The following is a 15,139-nucleotide window of genomic DNA, read 5'->3' on the forward strand; positions in this document are numbered from 1 at the left end:
AACTCCAATACACAAATCATATAAAAAGCCAGCTGCCCTGAGGGAGTGGGAGGGAGGGAGGAGAGAAGAAGGGTAGTGGTGCGGGGGGGCAGAAGTGGTAGCAGTGGAGGGGAGAGGTGTAGAGGCGCCACGCACGACTGTTCCACTGGCATTAATTACAGAGCATTATCTTTTGATCCCCAGGTGATCCCTGTGGGGGTGTGTAGGTGGGGCCAGTATTCTCATAATGTAGATTGACTAAAGCCTAGCATGATTTTCTGTAAGAAAACAAACAGCAGGTAAGAAGTGAAATGAGACTTTAACCAAAGTCATTTGGTCTCAAATCTAGATGTTTCCTAAGTAATAGCCCAACTTTGTTTTATTTATCTGATTTAAATAATTTAAGTAGGTATGATTTATACATAAAGGTAATACCACTAATTCTTAGTTCTGCCTTAACCCCCCCCCCCCCACTTCTTTTTGGAGAGATCACCTATTTTTTTTCCCTTAGATATTTGGGTCTAATTAGAGTACAGCAAACTGTAGCAGACAATTCATTTATATTCAGCTTTAAAAATTAAATATATTATCTAAATAAATGAATATTTAACAGTAACATCTCTATAGAAATATATTGTGCAGTTTGACTGAAGGAGCCTTAATCACATGTTAAAGAGATTGTGCATATGCACATATGGAGGATTGGTCCTTAATGTTAAACCTAGTACCCAGAAGTTTCTTTGATGTTTGTCATCCTGCCTTCTTGGCATCTGCAGCAAAACTGTTAGTTAGAGGTGACTTATTGCCTCGTTGGGGACCTGTTAGATACCGGCCTTCGATGATTTTCCATCTGTGGCCAAATTGGCACCCTAACTGGTCTGTACTGAGGTATAGATAGCTTCAGCTAAATTCTGATTCCCGCCGGAAGGCATCTTAGAAGCACACCTAGGCCCTGCTGAGTCATCAGTGCTTCTGTGCCTCCTCGCACTTCTGTGGTGTGAGAGACATCATGGACGATTCCAGGAAAGGTACTCTCGGGTCCAACTTAAGACTGTAAAAGCCTTAATACTCAAATCTTACTTCATGAGACTACCTACTGACTCTACGTTGAATTCTTGGGTCTTATGCTTGGGGCTGAGCCCTTGATGATTTGTGATGAGGTCTGTAGCCATACAGAGCTAAGCCTTATCTTGGTTTTAATAATGGTACCCTGATTTAGATAAAATAATATGACCAACTTCTTTATCGAATGATGCTACATTCTAAATTTTTGCTAGGTATTTTACATATTTTCCTTTGACCCTTACCATAAACTTGTGGTGACTCCGGTATCACGTTTTTGTGAGGGTGAGGTGACTGTAACCTGTAGAGGTTTAGGAATCACCCAGAGTTTCTTGGCTGTAAGTAGAGGAGCTCAAATTTGAACTCTGGGTCTGACCTCACCAGCCATGTTCTTTGTAAACCATTATTAACTTACGGTCTTAACATAGTGGAAATATTTTACCTTAGGATGCTTTTCCACAAGTGAAGCATTTCGAGTGTATTTGGAATGTTAATGTCTTCTTATAGAAGCAGAAAGTTTGGGTGTGCATACAGAATCAGAGATTTTTCAGAGCCAAATGGCACTATTATATTTATTTAAATAAACTGTCAAAAAGAAAAGAAAGAAAAAGGAAAAAAGAAAAGGGAGGAAAAAATCCCAGTTCTGTCTAGTGAAATATGTTGAATAAAAAAAAAAAAAACCTTAAAAGAGCTAAAAACAAAGTTGAACATGTAAGTGGAATTTTATTTCTAGGAGAGAATTTGGGTTATCAAGCCAGTCGTCTCTTTTTCTTTAAGGAAACCAAGGCTTTGCCCTTCCTTTAGGGAAATCTCATTTGCCTGGAGCCGTGGCCACCTCTCCTGGTTTCTGTTCCAGTCTCTGTCTACTGTATTACACCAGTGCTGGGAATGGCTGGGGAAATGGGAGTGGGTTGATGGCGAAGTGATAGATTTGTAATTTTAGCTGACTTATTTTTAAGTGAAAATTATACTTACAAGCTCAGCAGTTGATGTAAGTTTCTAGAGGAGGGGACTATCCTTGTTTTCTGCCCTTGTGATGTTAACTGGAAATGGTGGTTCTGTAAAAACCAAAAGGACGTAAGTTAGCAAGTTGATGCAGCGAAATGACTTGACAAGCAGATCATTGGTTTATTCAAGGTATTGGTGGTAAGAAGTAGAATGGATTCCTTTTTATTCACAGATGTATGGTTACTCAGGTTCTGGAGGAAAAGAGTGCAGCAGCCAGGACTTACCTAATCTTAGGAAGCCTACGGAATCGGAGGGAAATACATAGAGCTAATAAGTGGAATAAGCCAGACAGGCCCAAGAATGGATGCTATTAGTGACCAGGTTGTTGAAATAAAAGGTTGAGATTACTGGCTCCCCCAGAATTTGTGGAACAGGGAAAACTGGAGTTTGCTGTTAGTATTTTCTTTTCTTACTTGTTTGAGGAGATACTTAATATTCTGTTCAGGAAGGAGTCCCCATTAGGCCATTGTGTTAGCATTTCTTAAATAAAATGCTTTACTTATACTGTAAAAATAGTAAACAAAAAGGTCCAGAGGCAGGTACTGTGCTAAGCTCTGGGAGTCCAAGATGGAGAAGGTATTCTCCACGCCCTAAAGGAACGAATATTCTAGTAATGGAAAGATTATATATAAATAAGTACAATAAAATATGACTCTTTTTTAAACCATTGGGGTATTAATACCCCAATATTACTGTTGTGGAATTTTCTTGTCCAAGTGGTGGATAAATGTTCCTCCTTTGGGTGGGCGTCCTTTCAGTATTAATGCAACCGTGGATTATTGCACTGTGATCACTAACCCAGTAACATGTAAGAAGACCAGGCCGGGTGCTGGGACACACCACGCCAGTGACACACATGTCTGTCCTTAGTCAGCCTGGAACCCAGCTGGGGAGACAGACCCACAACTCACTGTAGTGTGTTGGACCCACAAGTGCTGAAGAGAGTGGCGAGAGCAGCGTGGAAGGCAGTTAGGTACTGGGCACGGGGCAGAGTGAAGCAGAATCGGTGGGTGTGTACGGGTGAGGGAACCTGCAAAGGTGGAGACGATAACATTCGCCATGAGCTGTACAAGGACGGTTAAGATTTTTCCAGTAGAAACACATCAGAGGCACAGGGGACATATAAGAATAGTAAATGTGACCAGAGATTGGGAAGTATAGCATTGCCCGAGATGGGGTTAAGAAAGCATTTGGGGACCCTATTGTGAAGGGATTTCAGTGCAATAAAGAGGAATAAAGAAGTTATCGTGTTTTCAAGCTGACTAATGACATGGTATCTCTACTTTAGAAAAATAGAAGACTAGATTGGAGAGGGTTCTCATCTTCCAAACAGGAGATGACGAGGCCCTGAAGAAGCCCAGGAAGGTGGCATGAGATACCCTACAAAAGAGTTAAAATAAGAGAAGGATTGGAGGCACTGAAGACTAGTGAGGATTCTAGTAGGGGTGACTCAGTGGGTGGTCATCTTTAAGGGGGAAGCAGGGAAGGAAGTGATGAACTTGGTTTTAGGCATAACAAAAAGTTGGAGACCCTACCTTTGCAAGGCTTCAATATGAAGGTAACTAGGAAGTAGCTGGAGGTGTAGATCTTGGTATAGCTGAGAGCTCAGATGGTTTGAGTTACATAGAGATACAGAGAGCAGCTTATAAGAAGTAATTGAAGCCCTGGGACTGAGTACGTTACTGAGAAGAGGGAAGAGTAAGAAGAAAAGGGGGCCAATCACAGAACCTTGAGGACCGTTATAATTAGAGTTATAATTCAACAAGAGAAGATGAAGGGCCTCCAAGGAAATTGAAGGTCGGTATTTGGGGAGATATTTTAAGAATAAGGATATAGTTGACATAGTAGATGATCAAATAGGAGGAGGACAAAGTGCCATTTGTGACTGTAGAGGGAGCAAGTTTCAGGGAAGGATGTGGACCAGACGAATGGAGGATGGAATTTGGGGGAGGGGGTGACATGAGGCAACCGATACATTGTTTTACAAGAGAGAAATGAAGTACCAGCCTAAGAAGAAATCAGTTTAAGGAAAGCAAGCTGTGTCATGCCGTCCACCCCCAGGTCCAGAATGGGGTGGACGGTGTGTTTGTAGGGTGAGAAAGATGAACAAAAGAGAGAGGAGAACATTTAAACACAGGCTTCTGAATGACAGGTAAGCAGGTAGGACTGTGATGAGCGCAGGTGGTGGGGTTAGTTTTGGAAAGAGATGATTCTTTCTTAGAGGCCGTAGGGGCAGAGGGACAGTGCGGGTGAAGATTCACCTTGTGAGGTTGGATGAGGGGAAGGTTGTAGAAAGGACACAGAACATCCAGTACCTTTGGTTCTTCTCTTCCCCTTCTCTCCTTGCCTCAGCCTCCCATGAAGTAGAGGGTGGGGTTGTAATCTGAGAAGGAAGGAGGTAGGGTTGAGGGGATTTGAAAAAATAAGAAAAGTAACAATTTCTTAGAGGAATGTGGGAATTCTCAAGGGCAGAATTCAGCGCCCACTCAGCTAAGTTTGAAAAACAACTTTTAGTAGAAGCCAGTGAATTGAGTTACCGGGTTTTCTCTGCCACTGCTGAGACACCTAGGTGTTAAAGTGGTAGAAACAAGTGCTTGGGAATGGCCAAAACAAAGTAAGATGTTGGAGGAAATTAAAAATATTGCTTAGGTCGGTGGTTCTCAAACTTGGGCCTAGTTAGCATCAGTGGACTTCTGGGTCCCGATCCCAGTTTCTGATTCAGAGCATTTGTATTTCTAACAGGTTCCTGGGTAATACTGATGCTGTTGGTCCAGACTTAGACTTTGACAACCGCTGGCTTAGAGTTTGAAAAGGTTAATCATGGGTTGTAGGTCAGAGAGGGAGGATAGGAGAATCCAGAAAGGGGCTGGAGGACGGCGGGAATAAATACAGTGGTGCCAGGATTAGGGTTACAAACGAAGACAAGGCAGGTTCACTGGCTGCAAAGACTTGGGATAAGTGGAAGGACAGAATCTTGAGTTCAGAGAGAATTCCAGATTGTAAAGCTTTGGAACTGGAGCTTTCAGGTGATGTGTAGTACGTGGCCCAGAGCAAACCTATTCAGAGTATTGGTCTTCCAGGAGATACAGAGCTTGTGTCTGAATATAACTCCGTGTACTGCTTTCTTTTTTGAGAAAGTCCTGCTGTCCTCCTCCCTTACCCCTTTCCCCTAAAAAAAAAAAAAAAAAAAAAAAGTCAGAACTGTATAGGCATGTAGTTGATTTGCACCTGGCACAAGCTCAGTTCATGGCCTGGCACCATTCACAGACCTGAACTGGTGCACAGACCACACTTGAAGTGTCCCCGGCCTAGAGTATGGACTCTGGGGTGGACATTAGTTAGAGGTCCCTGAGGATGAAGGACGTTGGAAAAGTGAGTCCAGCATGTTTTTTGGACTATGAGGAGAAGGACTATGGGAGACTATTTCTGCAGAAATACAAAAAGAGTAGTTGGCGACCGATCAGTGATCGTAGGACCCGCATGGGAAAAGGACAGGAGAGCCACCTGGCCTGGGTTCAGGGACTAGGGCTATTGAATGATGGTCTCGAGCTGCAGTTGGGAGCAAGGAAGAGAAAAGGCTGTCATCCTCTCAGGTCCTTCCTTAGGTGGGATGAGGGATTGTGTGGAAGAACGATCCTCACTCAGCAGGGACCCTGGTGATAACCTCCCGGGTCTGTGTTCTGTAATCTTTTTACGCAGATTATGTGTGGGCATTTTTAATTTTTGTTTCAGCAGAGGCTGCCCAGGAACGAAATTTCTCCTCGTTGATGGGTATAATCAAGCAGTTGGCTGACGGGAGGAGGCATTCCTGGGTCCCCTTTACGAGATGAGGGAGAAGTCGGGAACTGAAAATGTGGAAGACACATGCGCTAAGCCATTGTTAGGGCAAAACGTTCTTGTGAGAAACGTCTTAGACCATTTAAAAATTGTTTAATTTTCCGTAGTAACTATTTCCACGAGCTAAAACTCAATTATGTAAGTCTAAGCGTCTTTCCATAAATGTGTGATGAATCCTACCCGTCTGTTTGGTAATCCCATGAAAATTTTAATTATCGTTTCCTAAAGCATCTTCAGCTGGTAAATAAATACGTTTCCATAGGAAAGTAAAATCATTCTGGTATGTAACTTTCCTCCTGTATTTAATATCCAGCTTAATCCCTCTAGTCAGAGACTAGATGGGCTGTTGAAGGAGGGCCTTAGGCTACAGGAGGGGCAGTAGAGAAAAGAGGCAGAGGAAAGGGGTGGTTGAGAACACAGGCTCTGGGCACACCCAGGTTCAAGTGATAGCCTTACTACTTACAGACTCTGTGACCTTGGCCTACTTAGTCTGAGGCCTCTCTGTTTCCTCGTGTTCAAAACAGGATAGCAGTGTTGTTTTGTGGAGTTGTTATGAGGGTAAATGAGCTTTCTTATAGTACTAAGCCAGTAATAATAATAAGCATGCCATCGATTTAACCATTATTATCATTAACATTGTATGGTTAGTAAGGGAAAGCGTAGTCCTTGAAGTCACAGAAGTCTGGATTGGCATCTCCTCTTTCTTAGTTCAAGAAGTTATCGGACCTCGAAAAAGCCCTATGATCTCTCTGCGTGGCCTTCTCCTCAGTAAATGGGAGTGGTACAGACTGCCACAGGGCTCATTGTGAAAATTAAATGACCTAAGTATGCAACGTGTTCGGCGTAGTCCTGTGACATAGTCTTTGCTGGCAAATGTTTGCCTTTCATTCCTGCCTTTAAGTTTTAGGTTTCTTTACTTTCTAGTCCGGCCTTGAAAAGAGCATCGACCAGGCTGTGGAAGAGTGGGACATCGAGAAGGCGGAGGAACTCAGCAACCAGCTGGCCACGCGAGAGGTGAGTCAAACTGGTATTTGCAGATTTTCTAAAATAAATGTGCATTCTTTTTGTGATCATTAAGTTCAGTATTCAAATATTTGATCTTAGATTTTCTTTTCCGCCCATTTTCTTCCCTCTTATTCTGCCACTTATGCTGAAATGCTGGGTTTTACTTTTGTCTTTAATGTTTTTAAATCATTCTGGTTTGAAACTTGTGGTGGAAATAATCCATGATTGATATTCAACCCTAGATTTCACCTAGGTTTCAGAGAGCTTTTTGCCAGTTATGATGAAAAGACTGGCTTTCTTTTTCCATTTGCATCTTTAATTCAGTTTAACTCTCCCTGAGGGCAGCTGTGCGCCACATCTCTCAACGTTCTCCTGGCCCTCGCTCCCCCACACGCTTTCTTACTGCATATTCTGAACTTCTCCCTCAGCCCTAAATAATTTTCAGCTTTTTAAAACTTATAGTCTATAGTATAAAACTAGTAGATATATCGCATATTCTTTTTCCAAGTACACAAGGCTTCCAGAAGATTCCGGCCTGCACCTTTTGGGGGGAATATTCTCCAATTGGGAATTGCTGTCAGGTGTCACTAAGCAAGAGCTAAGAGCTCATACTGGCGTATGTTTTATTGTTGTTAGTTGTTTTGTGGTTCTTTTTTGTCCTCTTTGGGAAAAAAGATCGACCATAGCTTTCCCATTTTGGGTAAGCTGCCTACTTACTTCTTACTTCACTCATTTTTTTTGTTTTTGTTTTTCTTTGCTTTTGCCTTTTTTTTTTTTTTTTTTAGGGTTTATTTATTTTGAGAGAGCGAGCGCATGAGCAGGGGAGGGGAAGAGGGAGAGAGAGACTCTCAAGTAGGCTCGACGCTCAGCACAGAACCCGACTCAGGGCTCGATCAGACGAACCATGAGATCACGACCTGAGCTGAAATCAAGAATTGGATACTTAGCTGACTGAGTTGCCCAGGCGTCCCAACTTCACCTTATTCTTAAACTCTACTCCCTGGTGTTTAATTACATAGGCAGCATCATAGGTCATCTGTGTAAACTGTTGGCCACATGTGCTATTCTTTCTTACTTGCCTGCAGGTGAACATTTGTTCTACACTGAGATTAACGATGGAATTACTATTTCAGTAAATTCTTCTATGGAAACACCATCTCACCCTTCTGTCTTCCAGTGTCAGACAATCTGTTGATGGCTGTTTGCTGGTTTGTTTTCTGTTCTTGGCTACAGGCCATAAGTATCTGGGTTAAAATTTTATGTAGGGAAATGAACAAGTTCAGAAGTGAGGCTTAGGGATTCAGAAGTTACCTTTTTTTCTCATAGGCCTTTAAAATCAGTTGTCACGTTAAATACTTCTGTTTATAATGTGTCTGTGTATTTATTTATTAACGGCTAATCTAAAGGAAATTATGAAGTTCTGAGCTTAAGTTTGGGACATAGGTAAGAAGCAGCATAAATAGCAGTTATGCAGCCTTTCAAAAAGTGACATTTTGGGGCATCTGGGTGGCTCAGTCGATTGAATGGCCAGCTTTGGCCCAGGTCCTGATCTCAAAAATAAACAAACATTAAAAAAAGAAAGGAAGGAAGGAAGGAAGGAAGGAAGGAAGGAAGGAAGAAAGAAAGGAAAAGAAAGAAAAGAAAGAAAGAGAAAGAAAGAAGAAAGAAGAAAGAAGAAAGAAAGAAAGAAAGAAAAGAAAGAAGAAAGAGAAAGAAAGAAAGAAGAGAAGAAGAAAAACTTTAGGGAAAAAAAAGCGACATTTAAAAAAAATCAGTTTCCTTTTTTCTGTTAAAATTCATTCTTCCCTTCCCAGCTTATATTTCTCGTGCTGTAAGTTTGACATTTGCTCTCTTTCATCTTTAGAGTAGCCGTGTTTTGATTTTATTGATTATAGCCTTCATTGGATAGAATAGCATTTATCACTCTGTTTTCAAATAGAAAGATTCAGGGATAACCTTTTAACGAAATGAATTTGATAGTGTGTTGAATGGTCCTGCAACCTCAGTTGGACTTAAGTGTTAGCTGGCAGTTAGTAGAGTGGCTTCTTCAATTTGATAGGTACTTGGCACTTATCTCTACAATCAGCTGTGTGTCAAAAGACCATCTTTAAAATTCTGTTCAGCAGTAGAGCACTTAGTGTTTGTTGGTTCTGTTTTGGCACTTGGCACTTAGTTTTCCATAGAGCTGTTGTCAGAGGTAGTAGGTAAGCGTCTTGGGTAGCCTGCGAATATAGACAATGTAGCAAATTATATCAGTAGTTTGTATCATCTCCAAATTTGGGGGAGTCCACCGTGAAATGTCAGAGGAGGGTGGGGAGGGACATGCTTATGGGGCTGGAAGAGAGTAAAGTAGTATGGCTGTAAGGGTAGGGAGGGGTGGACAGAGTAGGAGGTAGGGACACATGATGGAGGTAGGGAGGAGTGGCTGAAGACATAAGTGGCAGAGACTTTCAGAGACTGAAGGTGTTTAGGGCGGCAACACAATCACTGGTCTTGGTCACCTGTAAATAGGTAGGTGTGGAAGCTTTTGGCAGCTTTTTCTGAATCTCTCATTTGGGTCAGAAGCAAGGCTCCCTAGAGAACCGGTACTTAACATATACCACTAAGGTGCATTTTGTGACACGTGCTTGAGCACGTGTCTCTTGAAGCCCTTTAAAAATTGTGGGTGTTTGTTCCTGTTTGCTCTCCAGCGAATGCTATACCATCAGCGTGTGGCTGATCTCCGAGATGACTGTATAGTTCCAGTAAAGCCAAGGATAGAAGCCTAATAAAAACAAGCAGGGCCTTAGGGTGTGGCTTCCTGATTGTTCTCAGAAACGCTGCAGACTTCTTTTATCTTTACCTCTGTCCCAAAGATCATGGGACGGACCGGTGTACCCTGGTTGGTGCTTGTCCATTCTTCCTTTCGGAAGACCCAGGAGTTGTTTATTTTGTGATCTCTACCAAATAACAAGTTGGCTGTGACTCATCCAGTGGCCCCAGGTCAGTAGGTTTTCTCAGGTCCTTGCTTATTAACAGAAGAAAGAAGAATGCAAGGCCTGTCTACAGCACTAAAATGTGGGCTCCACGTGACCCATCCGTGGCTGGCTGTTTTTCTGGTTTTTGGCTTTTTCAGTTCATTAGCCCCCACCTGAGGCAAGGGTGATTCGGAGAGAAGCATTCACTTTACTGCAGGCTCTATGTTTTCATAGGTAAAGTTAGTAATGCTAAAATTTTAAGAGTTGAATACATTTGATTTTTTTTAAAAAAAAGTTTTATTTTGAAATAATTTTAGACTTTCAGAAAGTTGCGAAGTTTATGAAAAGATTTTCTATTTACCTTCACCCAGATACCCAAGATGTTAACGTTTAACATTTGCTTTGCCATTCATTCTAATTTATATACCTCATTTAGATTTGCCAAATGTCTCACAGATTTCCTTTATAGCTAAAAGAACAGTTTCTTTTTCCTGGTCTAGGACATTGCATTTTGTTGTCATGTCTCTTTATTCTTTTTAATCTGGAAAGTTCCTCAGTCTGTATTTCTTAGGACATTAGCATTTTTGAGGAGTAGAGGCCAGTTATTTTCTAGGATGTCCTTCAATTTTGGTTTGTCTGATGTTTCCTCATGCATTTTTGGCAGGGGTGTTGCAGAAATGATTCTGTGTTCTTCTCAATGCAAGATATCAGGAGGCATGATATCTGTCTGTCCCAATTTTTGATGTCACTTTGAGTTTTGGTTAAGGTGGTGTCACCAGGTTTCTCCACATTATTGTAACGTGACTGTTGTCCCTTATGTAATTAATACATATCTCATGGAGAGATGGGAGAGAATTCGAGACTATGTAAATTCTATTTCTCATTATACTTTACCCAGTAGGTTTAGCATCTACTGCTAATTCTTTTCATCTTTGGGACGGTTATTATTATGGTGGTTGCCAAACCAGATCTTTAAAACATTATGGGATTGAACTTTTCATCTTACCTGGCAAACTAAACCCAAAATTGGTCTTGAATGAGATAGTGGATTATGTAATTCTATGTATACGTTAAATCTCGCAGAAAAACCTGGACAGTCGAGAATTGGATATAGTTTTTTTAAATGACCACTTGGGAGGGATGCCTTCCCCGCTAGCAGTGATCGCTTGTGAGCTTCCCTTTCTCTGCCGTTTGAAGGCGCATGTCAGAAAGCACGGAAGATGTGCCTTGCCAGCTGCAGAGACGTGTGTTTTCTTTGAGGATATTAGGTTTTTTTTTTTGTGCTTTGTTTTGTTATGCTGCTGTTTTAGAAATGGGAATTGCATGGCACTGACTAGGTATTTTCCATTTTAAGGGTGTGATTTCCTATTACCTTTATGACAAGTGAGATTGCTTCAGAAATACAGTAATTTTCATCACTTGTAAGGATGAAATGTTTTCCTCAATTTTTTTTTCTTTTCTTGCTTCCATATAAATATAATGCCTTGTTTTAGTAAAATAAATTAACTTATTTAGTGTGGTGTTACAGAATTCTGATTATAAGAAAAAATAAAATTCTCTTCTTTTCCTTGTATAAGTGAGTGGCAAAACATCTGGAAAGTGTTTGCTGTTCAGGCACAGACATTGGAAAGATACTGATGTCGTGTTAATTAAACACCCGTGAAGAATGACTAAAGTAATCAAGATGGAATTCTTGAATAAATAGTTTAGTTTGAGATTTAATTTTTCATATTTATCCCCTTGGTGCTAATCACCATGGATATGAGAGATGGGATTTTGAGAAATAAGTAATTGTGAGTTTGGGGCAGAAACCCTTTATGAATTAAATGTATACGTGCATGGTAGGTGTCCTTTTGGAAATCAGGTATATTGGTTTTTAATCAGTCCCGTTTTCTTTTTTCAAGAAGCAGTGACTGGGACCTACTGATAAAGCCTTTGCTCAGAGGCACAGACCCCAGAGTTCTTAAAGCCTTTCCCAACCATAATAAGTGAAACTAATTTTTGATGTTTAACATTTATAAGCCTGTGAAACTAATAGGGCAGCATGAGTATTGAAAAAAAAAAATGAAGCCCAAAGTAGAACCATGCCTGCGAATGGGCCTTGAACACAGTTCCCCAACAACAAAACGAAACAACGGTCTGCCAGTTGTCCGTGCGCTGTCCTTGTGACAAAGCAAATGCATACTTTTCCCAGAATCACATTCCCTTAAATTTATGATGACATCAAAGATATATATTATCTGGTTTTAGGGGAAGGCTCAAATTCACGTGTTTGAAGTCTTGACTGTGCTAACATCTTTGGTTTTGCCATGTTGTAATGTAGTTGCTTTGGGACTGTCCCTCCTGTTGATTAAATACTTGTTTTTCATTAACAATCTTGGAGGGGATAGAGAGGAGAAATATACTTGGGTTTGTGTCATACTGATGAAACTGTTCTAATTTGAAAAAAAAAGTTTTTTTTTTTACAAAAAGTATCATTTACACATACACACAAAGTATTTGAGCATATTTGTGACTTGTTAACCTCAGGCCTGAATTGGAAGTACATTCCATTCATTCATCGATAGTGATCCTGAACAAATTCCATCTTTTGGTACTGGTCTTTTCTGACACGTTATCTTTTTTACAATCCAAATGATACCAAATTTTATAGAAATCAGTAGAAACAAACAGGCTAAGATTAAATGCTAAAGCCTCGGTTTACTTAGGCAGTGCTTAGGTTGGATGTCACATTTTGGAAAGGGGATTTTTCTCTAGGCATCTTCCTGTTAGCCTGACACGGATAAATAAAAGCCCCTTGGTTTGGCACCAGTGGGTTCCTACCAGGGAACGAATGACATCTGCATGAACTGGATACATAGCTCAGGTTGGTTTCAGTTACAAGTGTGCAGTGTCTGAGTAGGAATGAATGGGGAGTAGAGGTTGCCTGTGAATTTCGTTTGAACTTTGTATAGCTTACGCCCTGAAAGAATACTTTTTCTGTAAATGACTCCCAATAGGATGGCCTTTGACAGCAACAACTAAACTCAATTCTTTGAAAACGTCAGTGCTTCGTGTTGTAAGATTGTAATTATTTTGTGTAACCTAGAAAGCGTATTACATTGGCAGTATGAATTAAACTGAGAATTAAATTTTAACTTTGTTAAATTAAGGCTACTTAAAGTTTTGGATTCCGAAACATAGGTAAAGTTAATAATGCTGAAATATAGATAGTTTGTTAATATTTAAATAAAGGTAGGAATGGCCTTTTGAAAAACCTGATGTTTGAATTGATGGGGTTGTGTTCTTTCCTAGTTAAATAAATGCTCTCTTAATTTGGGGAGATTATTAATTTGTTGCCTATGCTTTATTTCTAGAGCAATTTCCTCAAAACTCTGGAGGCATTCTCATTGAAGAAGGGTATATATGCATTTGAGATAGTTTCTGCATTTTATGTTCACATCTAAGACGTCCTTTCTCAGAAATGCTTGGGTGCTACGGCGCTTGCTCCGGCATTCAGAATTTTTCCGGTGCACTTCATCGTTAGGCTTTGGTTTCTCTGAGGGGACTCTGGCTACAATTCAGTCTCTTCATTTTGGTTTTTAGTTGTCTGTTGACGTACATGCACTGTCATCTTAATGGAATAAGAGCTTCAGTGACCCCACCCTCCCCAGATAATACAATTTTGTCAGATTTACCTATCAGAATACCTGGAACATTATCTTCTATAGAGTTCAGAATTGAAATATTTGTTTAAATTTTTGAAATAGAGATTCTGTCAAACTTGGGAAGCTTCAAGTTACTCTTCAGCAGTGCTGTTTTCAAAGCCAATGTGTTTGCATTACATACCAAAAAATAAATAAATAAAAGCTGAATTGAAAGACCTATTACAGTGAAGCAAATCTTGTCGTTCTAAGCTCGTTTATTTTATAATCTGGAGGGCAAAATTATTTTCTTTTCATTTTTGTGGATACTTTTCTTGGGTAGAAATATCTTAACAACCGTGTTTCCAAAGGTAAAACGGTTCCTTCAGATACGAGGCTGAATGTATTTTCCCTTTAGCTGTTACAAGAATTCACCACTGGGATATGTGACCCTAAGAAGGATGGCAGGTACTTTGTATTTTCTTAATTACAGTGATCTCTTGCCACTGAAGATCGGGTAAACAAAGTAAAGTGCATTAAGTATTACAAATATATAGACTCTAAAATATCTTCATTTCAACATTTCATTTTTACAGCAGGGTTATTATTTTGTTGCTAGGACCAGGAGGTGTGTATGGAGGATACGTTATTACATACAAGTCATCTAATGCCTGCAAACTCTCTGGCAAAGTGTGTTTTATGTCTGTCTTTGAAATTTTACTGCTCTGCTTTCTGTCCCTTATTTTTTCTTCCTTCTTTTTGTTTTTTTTATTTTTATTTTTTATTTTTTCCTCTTTCCGGTCAGGAGAGTTTAGGACCGTTTCCTTTGTGGTATATTCTCTGATTGGCAGTGGAAAGGAACCTAGGACACTGGGGAGGGAAAAGCCCTCCCAGGGCAGCCTACTGCTGTCACAGCGTGCTCAGCCACCTGAGGAGGTTGGGTGTTCTCTGCTGTGGCGGGGCGATGTGTGTCAGCTAAGGCTCATCTAGAACTGACTTACTTTCATTAACTTTGGTCATTTCTCAGTGGTTTTGTAATTTAAATGTTCTTCTGTGTGTCATTTTGTAGTCTGAACGTAGTCCAGGGGACTTTTAAATGGTGATTTTAGTTCTTTGAAGCCTTGTTCTCCTCAGTCCTTAGAAGTAATTTCAGTAGTCTCATACAGATGAACAGTTAGCACAATGTATGGAAAATAAGCCCTGCCTGTCCAGGTAAGGGAAGGTCCAGCTGTTCGAATTCCTTTACATTGAGACTAAAGATCTATTCATCCCCATAAAAATTGTGTATAGGCTTGAAGTCGGAGCATTTTAATATGGGAAAAATAAAAATGGTACTGAGTGATGGGTTTTTCTCTCCGGTTTTTAGGGGTGCTTACTCATATCTCCTTGCATTGAGGATATTTTTTTTAACCTTTGGGGTATGCTTGGGTGATCACCTAGAATGGTGTTCTTATGCTCTCTTTTAATTATGTTTATCTGTGCTTTTAACAAACCTTAAGAAAAGATTTCAGATGTTACAAGTCTAATTAAAGAGACAGACAAAGCACAGTTTATACTGTAGATTTTTTCTGCAGTTCAATTAATCAGCATGTTTTCTCTTTTAATTAAAACCATTTTAGTAAATTAAAGCCCACAGCAAAACACATATATAATTTGTTTGTAATTAGC

General features: G+C 40.2%; 1 protein-coding gene across 3 annotated transcripts in view; it reads left to right on the plus strand.

The window, feature by feature from the left end:
• FAM204A (family with sequence similarity 204 member A) overlaps positions 1–15,139 on the plus strand; it is a 39,163-nt gene that overhangs the window by 9,658 nt on the left and 14,366 nt on the right. Inside the window, exons 6-7 of one of the 3 annotated variants that reach the window (XM_030334010.1) lie at positions 6,809–6,900; positions 13,205–13,770. In XM_030334010.1, the coding sequence (XP_030189870.1) occupies positions 6,809–6,900; positions 13,205–13,241 (129 nt within the window). In that variant the 3' untranslated portion in view covers positions 13,242–13,770. Of the gene's footprint in view, positions 1–6,808; positions 6,901–13,204; positions 13,771–15,139 lie in introns of those variants that run through there. The other 2 variants (XR_004344266.1, XM_030334012.1) reach the window with 2 other exon arrangements.

Source organism: Lynx canadensis, chromosome D2 (genome assembly GCF_007474595.2).
Source record: "Lynx canadensis isolate LIC74 chromosome D2, mLynCan4.pri.v2, whole genome shotgun sequence".
NCBI lineage: Eukaryota > Metazoa > Chordata > Mammalia > Carnivora > Felidae > Lynx > Lynx canadensis.